This window comes from Trachurus japonicus, chromosome 22, assembly GCF_045865225.1.
Source record: "Trachurus japonicus isolate A0001 chromosome 22, Traja_1.0".
Classification (NCBI taxonomy): Eukaryota; Metazoa; Chordata; class Actinopteri; order Carangiformes; family Carangidae; genus Trachurus; species Trachurus japonicus.
In genome coordinates this window covers 24,114,691-24,128,790 of record NC_140928.1, presented here as the reverse complement: position 1 = coordinate 24,128,790, position 14,100 = coordinate 24,114,691, and the positions used below count along the sequence as shown (strand labels likewise).

General features: G+C 42.7%; 1 protein-coding gene across 4 annotated transcripts in view; it reads right to left on the bottom strand.

Annotated features, from left to right (window-relative positions):
• Window positions 1–871: 871 nt before the first annotated feature.
• rragd (ras-related GTP binding D) overlaps window positions 872–14,100 on the bottom strand; it is a 44,981-nt gene continuing 31,752 nt past the window's right edge. For 3 of the 4 annotated variants that reach the window (XM_085767534.1, XM_085767535.1, XM_085767536.1), the window contains exon 8: window positions 872–2,391. In XM_085767534.1, the coding sequence (XP_085623660.1) occupies window positions 2,240–2,391 (152 nt within the window). In that variant the 3' untranslated portion in view covers window positions 872–2,239. The remainder of the gene's footprint in view (window positions 2,392–14,100) is intronic. The other variant, XR_015034733.1, reaches the window with a different exon arrangement.

Below are 14,100 nucleotides of genomic sequence, written 5' to 3'. Positions count from 1 at the left end.
TATCCTGAAACTTTTCTCGCACCTGTTTTTTTTTTTTTTTTCGCTCCTCACATCCTCATAATAACCGTCACAGCACTTAAGCGCTGTCAAACTGTCATGTGAGTAGAGGCCTTTCTGTTGTAAGAGCACAGGAGGAGCTGCAGAAATGATCTCCTACTGAGATTTCGCACAAAAATGAATCATCCTGATGTCTCCTGGTAGAATAAAGGGATCTGTGGGGAGTACACACCTTTAATGATTAAAGCTTTGCTACATCTGTTCCTGGCGTTGAGCTCCACATGCCATCACAACATGCTTCCTAAAGGATCTCTAGATGCTCCAGCTGTGAGCAAAACTGTAATGTTAGTACCACTATAACATAACATGCTGCTGAAACTTGAATGTGAAATATAAATATGAAGGATTAACCATAAGGAGTTTGCTCAGTAAAACAAGACTGACAGATGTCTCATACCACACTTTGCTTGCTTGTTTATGAAAGAGCATGGACAATGGCACATTTCCCCATGTGTGCACACAAGTGTTATATCAACTAGAAGCAGAAATTGTGTCAATAAATTGTGATAAACAACACATCAGAATAGACTCATGACACACTTAATAATAATTAGGGCTTTTTCTGCAAGAACCTTTGACTTTGGAGCTTCACAGAACCTGAACCCGTGAGGTCCTTGTTCCTGGTCCAGAGTCCAGATCCATACACATGAGTGGCTCTGCAAGCTCTGAGCTCATAAATAATGGATATCACATTAAAGTGCTGAGTCTCAGCTTCGAGTGTTTCTGTCCACACTGAAAGAACCGTGTACAAGAGATGGTCCATTTAACACAGATTTTGTAATACTTAAAAAAAAAAATGCTTTGACACATTCGCCCCTGTTGACAGTATAATTTAATATCACCACCAGCGCAAAACCACAGCATAAAGCTACAGGTCAAAAAGAAATAAATAAAAAAATCATTCATCTGTTCAATTTTCTCTTTTAATTTAATTGCACAATGACTCCAAACCCTGGGGTGACGTGGTGGACAGTGCAGTAAGATCGCACGTCTGTTAGAGAGGTCATATCAGTAATTTAACTCCCACTCTGGACGGCAGTTTGACTTATAGGAGAGGACGTTTCAATTACAGGACAGGAGATGTTCTGCGGTGGACGCTGACATTCAGCAGGACAAAGATAAGAAGCCTCCATCTTAGAGAGAGACGCGAGGAAAAAATATTGCTGAGTCAGAGCTGAAAAAACATGACACACAGATTTTGTTCAGAATGACTTGTAGCTACTATCTGTGGATCCATTATTGTCTTCTATGCTGCTCATAATGGAAAAACAAATCATGTACAATTAAATTAATATTACATTCATTTTGTGATGTCATAGTTAAACCTCAGCATCCTTTGAACATAATCTATGTTTAACACAGCCAGACTGGTCACCATGCACTGTTTGTTGTGTATAGGTATGGAGGAGGGCGACAGACAGAACATGCCACTCAGTTTTGTTTTTTCACAACTTTCTGCCCTCAGTTCAGTGTGTGGAGCCTGTTTGGAGTGATTTGGTGTCAACAGGTTGATCCACAGAGCGTCATGGTGACAGAGGGGGCCTCAAGTGACTTTATTGTCACCTATCACATATAGTATGTCGGTGACCTATATCTCATCTGATGTTCATTCACTCTGCAGCAACAACAACAACAACACTGAGCTCTGCATCCTCGCTCTGCATTAGCATTTAATCACACGTGAATTCTTTTGACTGTTTCTTTCTAAAGACTCGTGTGTATTACACGTTGTGCGTCTCAGGCTCAGCTGTGATGGTTGTTAGCTCAGGCTTTCTCTGATTTTGTTCCAGAGCCACTCCACCAGACATACATAAATACTGTATACCGGCCTGTCTCACTGAACCTCACAAGCCACAGCCACAGTGACTCTGCAAAACATCACTGGTGAATAATACTGAAGCATGATTTGGCCACAGTGTGAGTTTCTGTGGTGTGTAACTTGGGGCACATCACACTATAAAGGGTGGAGATATAAAATAAGTTAATCTTCCTGTATTCTCCTTATGGAGCCCTCTAGACTAGAGAACTATGTATGTCCACTCATTGTCCCTTCTGGACGGCCAGCTTCAGGACGGAGGAGGGCAATTCGCAGTGAGCTGAAATCTTTGACTTTGGGTGTGTATGGAGTCTTTGAGCAGGAGCAGCTCTTGTACATAGAGGACTGATGTGGTGTCAGCGGCCCTCAGTGGGGGTTGCTGAGGCCTCCATTGGTCAGAGTCAGTCTGCTCCACCTCCTGTTACTGAGGAGTTTACGGTTCTGTTGAACCTTCACCCGAACATCAAAAACCTCCTGGATGGCTTTCTTGAAGCAGTGGAAGTTGTAATCGATGAGTCCTGTGAGGGACAGAGAGAGGAGACGTAATCAGTAATCTGTGAGTGGACAGTCTTCAAAATGATAGTACAATTACATAATTTCCACCGTAACATGTTGTAACTTCTCGCCAGCATGTCAACAAGTTAATATTGCTGCAAATTCCCCTTTAATTAAATTTAACAGCTCATGGTTGTCCCTCTCAGCACCAACATCCTCCCTCTGTGGTGAGACATGACTGGCCAAGTGTGAAGCTGCATGTGTTCCCCTTAACTCATTTGTGTGGTGTGCTTCACATTAACAGAATTAAATACTGCAAAAAAAGGAATTATTGCCTTTTTTTTTAAATATTACAATGAGGCAATGATTATAAAAGCCACACAAATGAGTAATGTCTCAGGAGGGAGCAAGGTTGAATCACCTCAGATTCAATAGATAAGTATTTAATTCATTTTCTTCAAGTAGCAGGTGAGTTCAGTGGCTCAGCAGAGGATCTGAGGTCGTTTTGAAACATGAAATGAAAGGAGTCAGTGACACGTAAAGGTGGAGGTTGTGGTGGTTAAAGGGGCAGAACAGGCAGCTAGTCCAGTGTCGCATCATGTAAATAAGATTTTCTGACGATCCTGATATATAAATCAATTCATAATGTTCTCACTTAATAATAATTAGATGAAAATCATTATAACAATAGTGCGTGGCAACTGCGACTCTGAAATACAGGGAGATGTTGTCACCGAAGGGACTGTCAAAACACGATGTGCAGCAAGAAAAGACAAAGCAAGAAAATGTAAAAGTTTGAGGCATAAACACTGTGACACAGTCATAAAAGGTTTGACACAGCCGAGATTGGAAATAGATTAGTAGATAGTCTGTGCTTCCTCAACTTTGCCTTAGATGTGACTTTGCAGTATATGATCTCCACAGGGACCATTAATCTCAGCAGCAGCAACAGGCTGACAAAGACACACCACGCAACTACAGAGGAAACAGAGCAGCGCTGCATATATGAGCACAGACAGACACAGCTGCCAGCGTAAACACTGACAGTGTCACAAAAGCCTTATACTGCATTGCATAACAATTAACATAATTAATCAAATTAGAGTTAAAACTCTTATTATTACATAAGGAGATTTAATTGTGAGGAATGACATTAGTCATGCATTATGTGGCAGTGTTTAAGCATCTTCAGTGATGCTTCAAAGATGCTTCAGATAATTTGCTGAGGTGCTGAACAACATTGAACAACCTGGTGGTAAATGCTGCAGTCCCAGCTCCTCTCTGTAAATACACACAGTGAGGTGATCTGGTTCTCTACAGCTCATTTCTTCCTGTGTGAGTATTAGTTGTGACTCGAAAAGGTCATGTTGTAGGGATACTACATTTTGGGCCTTTATCTATATCTTCATTTACATCTATATATGTTTTTCGCACACTGAAACTGAAAAACACTGAAACTCTAAACGAAGTGATTTCATAACAGAAAAAAGGTGAAAAGGGAAAACAATTTTACATGTTGATATATCCATCTATATTTACATCTATACTGTATCCATAGCTATCTATAAAAATATATGTAGATAGCTATACCTATCTTCATCTATCGATCACGTATATCTGAACTTTCACAGTCAGTTCATAGTACAATCAGGAATCAATCAATCAGAAATTCATTCATTCATTCATAACATTATTTCATAGATCGGAAAAAATAAGGAGGCTGAAGCTATTAAAGCAGATAACAGCGGCACGGCCGTTTCGGCTAATGCTGTGTTCAAGGCAGGCTTTTGAAACCGTAAGTTACAGCTTCAAGTCACAACTACGACTTGGTAGCGTTCCAGGTAACCCGTAGCTCGTGTTTTTACCGTCCTGTTGTCTGTGAAAGTTCCCTATAACGGCCACTCGTAACTTCCGACCCGTGAACTCGTACCAGATCGAACTGGTATGACTTCACAGGAAGGAAAAACACAAAGTACGAGTTTCCTTGAACGCACCATGAGTTAGCAGCCCCCGCCCTTGTCAGGCATCAATTGGTCCTCGTGCTACGTCACCACATTCACGCGCATCCCTTGGCTGCACACACAGCCCTTCATGCCGTTCTCTCCCCTCATTGGATAACACTTGTATCCCACAAGGAAAATTTTCTCCTCGGGTTACAGCAGAGCAGAGTGACGGAGAGACTCGTGTTTAGGCTGAAATACTTCATGTAAGTGATTGCTGACGGAAAATAGGACTATTTAGGACTTATATTAACAAAAACATTCCACTGATATCTGCTTTAAGCTTGTACATGCCTACCCTTATTTCTTCCCATTAGATTTAAAGCTATTCATAATTTCAATTTTTCCAAAATGTGTTTCCAAAAATAGTATATCAAACTCATCATCAACTCAACTCAGCATCAATATCATTAACAGAATAAGTTTATTATCTGAACATTAGACCATCCATATAGGTTCAACAGTGGGAATCCTGGATTGGGACCAGTTTGAATCATCCGTCGTCCTCCAGTTCCTGTTTGTGCTTCAGGAGAGGCAGAAATGTCAGAGATATAGTTGTCAGCTCTGTTTAGCGGGAAACTCACACAAACTAATTGGCTTTCAACAAGTGTGTGGAATCTACAGATGGGAAGTGTGCCAGCTGTCCAACCACACTGACTCAGGAAAGATATCAACTGTCTTTCTCCACCTGTCATCTACAGGATATCTCGAAATGCTCATGCAGCTAAGTGGGCCAAATAAATGCCAAACTGAGAGTTGTTGCCATTTGAAATAGAAGCATGGATCACGCCATGGCTAGGCACTATACAAAAAGAGAAACTACTGTATGGTTCAGCTGTTTTTCCCTAGGGAGGGGAAAACTGTATCATGGGTTCTTGAACTGAACACAATGAAACCTGAACATGATGAAACACAACGACCTGAGTTGTTTTCACTAAGGTCAGTATACACATTAATCTCACGCCACATATGATTTGGACCCTTAAGGAGATCTGTAAGTCCTCTGTAAGTCAGTGATACATGTGGAAGTCAGTTTTTTCTTTTAACTCCAGGAATGTTAATATTGGCATGATTTTGACATGGTACACGGAATCTATCTACATGTATATCCATCTTATAGATTTATCTGTATCTATATCTGTATTTACATCCTTGTCTATATCAGCATTTACATATCCATATGTATTACAGTGGGGTCCAAAAGACAAGTGTTCACAGACTTCTGACTCTATATACACACGTACTGTATACATGTGTCAAACACTGCCTGGCTCTGGGGCTTTGGTTAATTGGTGGAACGAAAATTAATTAAATGATACTGACATTCTAAAGTCATCTAACCAAGAGAGAGAGAGAAATAACATACACAGGCAATTAAAAGAGAGAGAGAGCAAGTGTGTGTGTGTGTGTGTGTGTGTGTGTACATACAGAGGGGTGAAATTGAGACTTAATGCTACAATATGCAGGAGTTGGAACAGGTTAGTTGCACAGCTGACTGGCTGCAGCTGCTGCTTTCATATAATCTGTTTTCTCCATACATTCCACAGGGGGTGTGTTCATAAATTGGCTTTTTATAATAGTTTGTCTTCTGTATCAGCAGGAGACTCTCCTCCATGATCCCAATTGGTTTTCATTTAGTTTTCAATTTGACTACATTTCTGTGTCAATTTCTTTTCTGTTTGAAATGTTGATTACCTCCAAGGTGAGATGAGAACTTAAAAAATTTAATCAACATTTTAAAAAATTAATTCAGGTTTTTGCAGAAAATGAAAGATTTTATAGAATAAACAAAGGGGCAGATGTTGCCGTAATTCCTTCTGTCTGCTGTTTTTCCACTCTGACTCTTTGATCATGGAAAGTCATCTCAGCTGTAGCAAATAGCCTCCGCAGGCAGCTGCTGAAGGTTACCTTTCTCCTGCACCTAACTTTAAATAGGATCAAGTTGTAACTTAAATGTGTCTTACTTTTACTTTTTGACATTGCTTACCGTAATTGTTCAGAACATCTTGACACATTCTGAGAGTCTGAGTCCTGATACTGTATATATAAGTGACACTTATGACAACTGATTGACTCAGTGTAAGACTGTTAGGTTGGTTTTCCGGTCGGTTGTTCAGATTCTGATACGAGAATCAGAAATGTATCAGACACTGGGGCGGTGCGTGGCGCAGTGGGTAGAGCGGCCGCCCCATGTAGAGGCTACAGTCCTCGCCGCAGGCGTCCCCGGTTCGAATCCCGCGTCGGGCAGACCTTTCCTGCGTGCCGTTCCCCCTCTCTCTGCCTCCCCATTTCCTGTCTATCTCTACTGTCATCACTATCAAATAAAGGCAAAAAGCCGAAAAATATTAAAAAAAGAAATGTATCAGACACTGCCTTAAAAATTTAATATTGAGGCTTGCATTAAGCACACACGTCTATACACTCAACTGATAGCACATAGTGTTGATAACCTTTAAAGTTTCCTACCCTGATAAATTTCTATTTTCTCAGAAATCACTTCTTTGCTGCTCTACAATCGCTGCCTCAGGAGGCTGTGCTGCTCTGCAGCTACTACCAGCAGCTACAGAGGAAAGAATTGAGTTTAAGTACCACGTATACATACACAAGTACATACATACACAACTCAGTCAGTCAGCAATTTCCCCGTCCCACTGTTAGTGAGTGATTAAATGGATCATCCTAATGTTAAACCAACACTAAGGAACATTTCAACCTTCATATAATATTTTAAGAACTTTTGTGATGGTACATCGACTTACAACAGGTTGAATGACACCTCTGTCCCCCTCTGCCTGAGTCTGTATCGCCTTCACTGTATCGCCTTCACTGGCACTAAACATCTTTGAGGTATAGGAACCTCTCCACACACAAAAAACTATAAATGTGCTGACGGCTTTACGGCAAACGTCACTTCGCCCTTTCCCCATTTGTTAAAAACACGTTACCGCTATCATGGCAGAAACAGCAAGAAAACCAAAGAAATTAAAAGTTTTGTCTGAGGAGACTAAAAAATGAAAGAGGGAGAGTAACGGGGAAATTCCACTGGATGCAGAATGGCTGTAGCTCCACTTCGGCACGGTGGCGGAGCCGCAGCCGTTTCTACTCAGGTCAATGTGTGTGCTTCAACCAGCTCCAGCACCCGGCAGCCCTCCACAACACACAGAGCTTCGATTTTTGCCGGACGACAGAGCACCGTGCATAAGTTCAGCACCGAGCAGCTTGTGCAGAAATCGTGTACAAAATACAAAACAAAACACCCGGTTAACTTTCAAAATAAAATACACCGTGTTTACGGCGGATCATATTTCCCGTACTCCACCTTGAAAACGTTGTAATGGGCTGAGGCCGGCCTGAAGTCAACAGGTCAGAGGTTTTCAGACACCATTTTACCCTGTTGATACCATGAACGAGGAGATACTGATTGTAAAATCACAAAATAGGCAAATCAACAGGTCAGCACCAAGTTGTTGCACGCGACCGGGAGATCAGGATGTTTACGACGCTACGTGCCGGTGCTCATGGAAAAAGGGGTCTTCATTCAGGAAAAACACTACCGCTTTGGTCCACCGGCACCGCCAAACTCAACCAAAACTGAAAGTTCTTAAGTACTACTTTAACAGTTATTCCTGTCAACCAGAGGCCACTGGTTCTCTACCTGATATTCATCACTGATTTGTACCAACAGACTGATCATAGTGGATGGATAGCAACTTATCCATAGCTACTTATAAACTGTTTCCCTGTCTGTAACAACATCTATTGCACTGCCCGTCCTGGGTGAGGGATCCCTCCTCTGTTGCTCACTCTGAGGTTTCTCCAATTTTTCCCTGTTAAAAGGGTTTTTCCATGGAGTTTTTCCTCAGGCGATGTGAGGGTCTAAGGACAGAGGATGTTGTTATGATGCCATGTGAAGCCCTTTGAGACAAACTGTTTGTAAAAACGGGCTATACAAATAAAATTGCCTTGCCTTGCCTTGCCTTATCTTTAGTTAGCCTATCCATTACACCAACAGTGCCACATGGAGCCTGTGGGATATAGCCTGTAAGCACAGTGCAGCTCACTAGTGACATTTATGGCGCAGTTTCCTGCAGCTTTATTCAGATTCGGCACCTGATCACATGATTGCTTAACCAAGGTGGGTGATTCAGTGGACCACCTGGTGGAGCTTCATTTTAAATTTAAGCCATAACAAATAACCATCAAGAGCATGAGAGACACCAACAATAAATTGTATTATTTAATATAGTGAGGATTCTCCTCCGACATTATCATGTAAATTGGTGAGCTGGGACTCTCATTATTTCCTATCTGCACATTCTGATGGATTTTCATTATTTCATCAAGGGTTAGCAGGGTTTGCAGCTGGCGTGACTGGAAATATAAAGAGGGCAACAGCTGGTCTCCTTTTTAATTGTCATAGTGGTTGTACTGGGTTTAGCCTCTTTTGCCCCACACCGTGATCATTGGAAATTTGCTTGCGTGAATGTTGTGTAAAATTGCTTGTTTACTGTCACACATCATAGAAATGAGCAGGAGAAATCTCTCTCTAATAATGCCAATGTTTCAAATTGATGTAATAACAGTGGATCCACCGAGAGACGGGGGTGGGTGGTGGGTGTGGGAGCTTCTCGCCCAGTGGTCATTACTTAAGGCTTCAGTCGAAAAATCGGTTTCAAAATCCATCAGTGGTGCAGCCTGAGAGAAAAAAAAATAGACTTCATGCCAGACATCAGAATGCACACACAAACACACACACACACACACACACACACACACACACACACACACGCACGCACACGCACACACAAACATACACACACACACACACACACATAAACACCACAGGCATCCATTAATGCTCTGCCATGTCTGGATGAATAGGTGAGGAATAATAATGTAAAGTCTAAATGACAAACATCAGATGGAAGAAGAGCTGTCTGACGGGAGCTATACAGTGATTTATTCACAGGTAAAGAAATTCAGATTTCACCTTGTGTTGCTACACACTCACCTCAATCTTGTGTCACTTTGAAGGAGCAGGTCCAGGTCTGACCTCTTAAGACTGTTGGTTTGACTTTTACTTTGAAGAGACTCAGCTGCTGCTTCATACAGGGTGCATTGAATTTTATATATTTGTTACCTTTTTTGACCCAAACTTTATGTGTTTAAAATGAGTCCAGGCAACACATCTCCATGTCACATATTTACTTTGAGATTCATTGCACTAGATAATGGCTTTAGGAAACATTTTATAACATCCTTGCAGGTGGATATCAGACTCTCCCCAGACTTGGTCAGAAAATACTTCACATCTTGACAATGCTACATTGTGAGTTTCCAGACAGTGGTTACAAGTCTGTAATACATTATCCAATCTGATTCAAACTTTGTCAGACAATCCTTCTTGTATTCTGATCATGACTGTGAGTGAAACCAACTCGGATAAAATCAGCTTACAAGGGCTCTTATAAAACACACACACACACGTGTTTGAATCTGAAGTGTTAGACTGAATCAACACCAACAGCTGCGGAGTCTTCCTGAGGGAAGGGGTGGGGCAGGGTTAACTACTAATTCTGGCTCACGGGTGATGGGTGGTTTATGAATTTAAAAGTAACATAAGATGATGAAATGCTGGTCTAACTTATGCTGAATGAAGCACCAGCATGCTCACACAGTCTGCTACCCCCACATCCCCCTACAGTAGCCTATATAGGAACCTGTAACCATGTTTTGCATTAACAGAACCATTCCTAGTGAAACTGCATGACAGCGTCGTAGCACCTGTCTGGATGGGAGCTGCTTTGGTGTGTTGCCTGGGGCAGAGAGCAAGAATCTGGAGGGCTGTGCAGCTCAGCCCAGCGCTCCCTTCGATCTGGGCCCGAGACCAACGCGTAATGTTTCCATCACATTACTGTAACAAGGTGCATGTCTCAAAGCGGGTTTGATCTCACTAGAGACTGTGACAGGTATCAGAGGCAATGAGGTCAGACAATGTGGTCTTTGATCAGATGTACGAAGGAAACGGTAATAGTGCCATCTGCAGACACATCGATGATGTATAGTCTATTCATACTGTGTTTGTAGCTGCTATCATTTGAAATGTTAGATGCTAGCAGATGTTCGGAGCTTTGAAATAACATGAAATGCCTAAACAATAGATTAAACTGTAAAGCACCGTAATCCTTACAAACTTCTTGAACAAGGTAATTATATTTTCAACCAGTGAATGCTAGTAGCAGATGACACAACAATGACTACAGGGAGGAAATGAACTAACTCGCCACCTGAGGTATTTGTAACAGGAACTGCCCATTGGTCCGACCTCCCATTGGTTCGATCTCCCGTTACTCCGACAAAATCAACCACATGTCGGACCAATAGGAGGTCGAACCAATGGGTGGTCCCGTTAGTTTGAACTGTCATCAACCTGCTGACAGCAGACTGGGGGAGAAAAAAAAGGTAAATTTTGCTTTGGTTGGGTTTAGGCAATGAAGAAAGGAGTTGGTTAAGTTTAGTAAAAACACCAGGTAGAGGCTAAACAGGCTGGAAGCATAATGAGCGTTATATGTTATTAATATGAAGTGCTTGTTTTGCAGTTAATTATGCACATGATCCGTTTGATCCCAGAAAGGAAAAAAGGATCAATGCGCAGCCTCCGTTTCCTTTCTGATTGCGTCCGTCTGTCCGTTCGGAGTGGGAGAGAAAGAGAGAGAGAACCCAATCCACCTGTCTGTATACCTGTCTGTAGGCTCCACCTGTCAATGAGACACACATGAAAGAAGATGTGCAGTTTATTGTGTTTGTAAAGTTTGATTTGATATGAGTGTCAAGGTTTAATTATGGACACTAATGAGCTTGCAGCAGTGCGTAATGACAGCTCCTCGCTGGTGAAACACAATAAACTGCACCTCTTCTTCCACGTGTGTCTTATTGACAGGTGGAGCCTATGAATAATTATTTAAATGCATAGTGAACGGTAAGAATGGAGAGTTGGACTAATGCTAATAACTAGCCCAGTTCGAACTAATGAGGACCTCCCATTACTGTAGTTCGAACTCTCATTACTCCGATTGTCGGACCAATGGGAGTTCAAACCAATGGGAGGTCAAACTAATGGGAAGTGGGACTAATGGGAGGTCGGACCAATGCCATGGACCCTTTGTAACCACGGACTACGCAGATTATTGTTGAGCGAATCTGATAAAGCAACATGTGAAACGCGTTGTTCGCCCCTTCTGTTTTTACTTTTGATAATAAATCCTGTCTATCCTATGCTCTAGTGTGCGCTGGAAGTCTTTTGGATTTCAGATTATTGTTGACTTCAAAAGACGCAGCACACTCTCAATCAACAGCAAGGCAGCGGAGTCTCCAGGATTTTGGGGGTACACATCACGGACGACCTAACATGAATTACAAACACCGCCTCCCTTGCCAAAAAGGCACAGCGGCACCTGTACTTCCTGTTATGTTTGAAAGAATCAGATCTGTCCCCTCCTGTCCTTGGTGCAGCTCCACAGAGAGCAGCCTGACCAGCAGAACCTCAGCATGGAAGCTGCGTCTGATCAAAGATCAAAGATCCCTCCAGGGTGCCGTACCTGACAGAGACTACCGCCCAGACCGTACATGGACCGTTTACCCCATGCATGCACAATCACACTACAAACACAAAGACTACAACTGAATACATCATCAGCTCCTGCAAACTTTTTATCTGGTTTGACAGTACTTTGATCTGCTGCTATTTACCAACTGTGACTTTATTGTCTTTAATAAGATGTACACCGTTACTGTCACCACTACTTGAGCACCTTATTATTACATTGATACAGGATTATTTTTTCCTATCCTAATCCTATGGTAACACATTAGCAACATATGTACCCCTGACATTTAAAGGAATAGTTCAACATTTTGGCATTTCCATAATCCCTATAGCAGGTTTGTTACCTTTAATTGTTGGTGCAAGCTACTTTTAGAACGGCGGAGCAGAGCCGCAAGATGCTCAGAGCTACGCTACGGAGGCTCAAGGGATTTCTTGGTTTCCCTCATCAAACTCATCAAATACACAATCCAACAACTTGTGGACAAGTTGTGACCTGCACATTCACCACGCTATGAGATAATAACGGAACGTTACGAGATGGAGTTGTTTTCAAGGTAAATTCAGATACCCCTTTCCCACTGGCCAAAAAACCCGTTTAAACCCGCTAACAATCGGCTTTTGGTGGCAGTGGGAAAGGCGCACCGAGCCGACGCGGGTCAAACGACTCGGCAAGCGACGCGGGTTAAAATCGCCTTTAATCGGCTCGGCTCTGCTCGGCTTGCAGTGGGAACGCCAGTCAACCCGCCAGTCAACCCGCTAATTTACGTGATGACACTGAACGTTACGTGACGCTACGTCATCGCGCCGGTCGCGTCTCATATCACGTACCAAAACAAATCTCTGCTCCGCTCTGCTCTCACTCGAGACTGGGATCAAAAGATCAGAGAACACTGACCAAAAACGATAGAAAAAAAGAAAAGAAAAGAAGCGACAGTTTGTTTAACTGACGTGTTGTGCCGCGGACGTCCGTCATCCGGCCGCAGCAGACTCTCTGTCCTCCGCGGTCCTGGTGCTCCAGGTCAGCCAGCCAGAGAGTCTGCCTCGGCGGACAGACACTCCGCGGCGGGCGGCTGTGGCATAGAGAGCCTAAGCGGAAGCAGGAAGTAACGGCGCCATGGGACCTCAACTCTGAAAAACTCGCCATTCAAATGAATGAGACTGAAAATTTTATTTCGTGATCCGATTGAATTGCGCCATGAGAAAAAAATATGACCTCTACCTGTTTAAAACATCACGTTTCATGCCGAGAAATCAGCCGTTTATCATAAAACGGCAACAGAAGAATGTATTTTGTGTGAAGACGCTCTACGGACTACAGATCTGTGTCCCACAGAAAATACGTCACCAACTGACACGGGAAAGGGCGGCATTTGGTGTGTGACGTCACCTACACGACTTGTAGTCTTTCTGCTTACAGATTCTTCTGAATTTTATTTTACAATAGCTTTACAACAAACGGCTGATTTCTCGGGATGAAACGTGATGTTTTAAACAGGTAGAGGACATATTTTTTTCTCATGGCACAATTCAAACGGATCACGAAATAAAATTTTCAGTCCCGTTCATTTGAATGGCGAGTTTTTCAGAGTTGAGGTCCCATGGTGACCGTTACTTCCTGCTTCCGCTTAGGCTCTCTATGACTGTGTGTCTCTTGCACCGCGGATGAGAGCGGGCGACTGGTCTGTCTGATCCCTCAGCGGGGGGGGCAGACTCGGCTCATTTTGGTCAATGGGAAAGGGGCCAAATGCCGATTGTTAGCGGGTCGACCCGCGTTTAAAAAACCCGCGTCGACCCGCTAATTTTAGTGGGAAAACGGCTAGAGACTGCTCGCTGAAAAATTCTCCCCAACGGAAACGTGCATCAGCGGTTTTGAATGAATTTACCTTGTTTGTTTGATGTTTGATGAGGGAAACCAATGGGCCACTTGTTTGTTCAGTATAAGTTATTATTTCCCAGCCGGTCAGTGTGATGGTGATTTTCAGGTGTGTAAAAAGCTCCACTTGGAGACCGAGACTGTTTTCAGGATCTTAATGTGAGCTGAAGTGAATCAGACTTCAAAGTGGCTCCTTAACCTGACTGCCCGACTAAACATGTACTCATGCAAAAATAATCACACAGTCAACAGC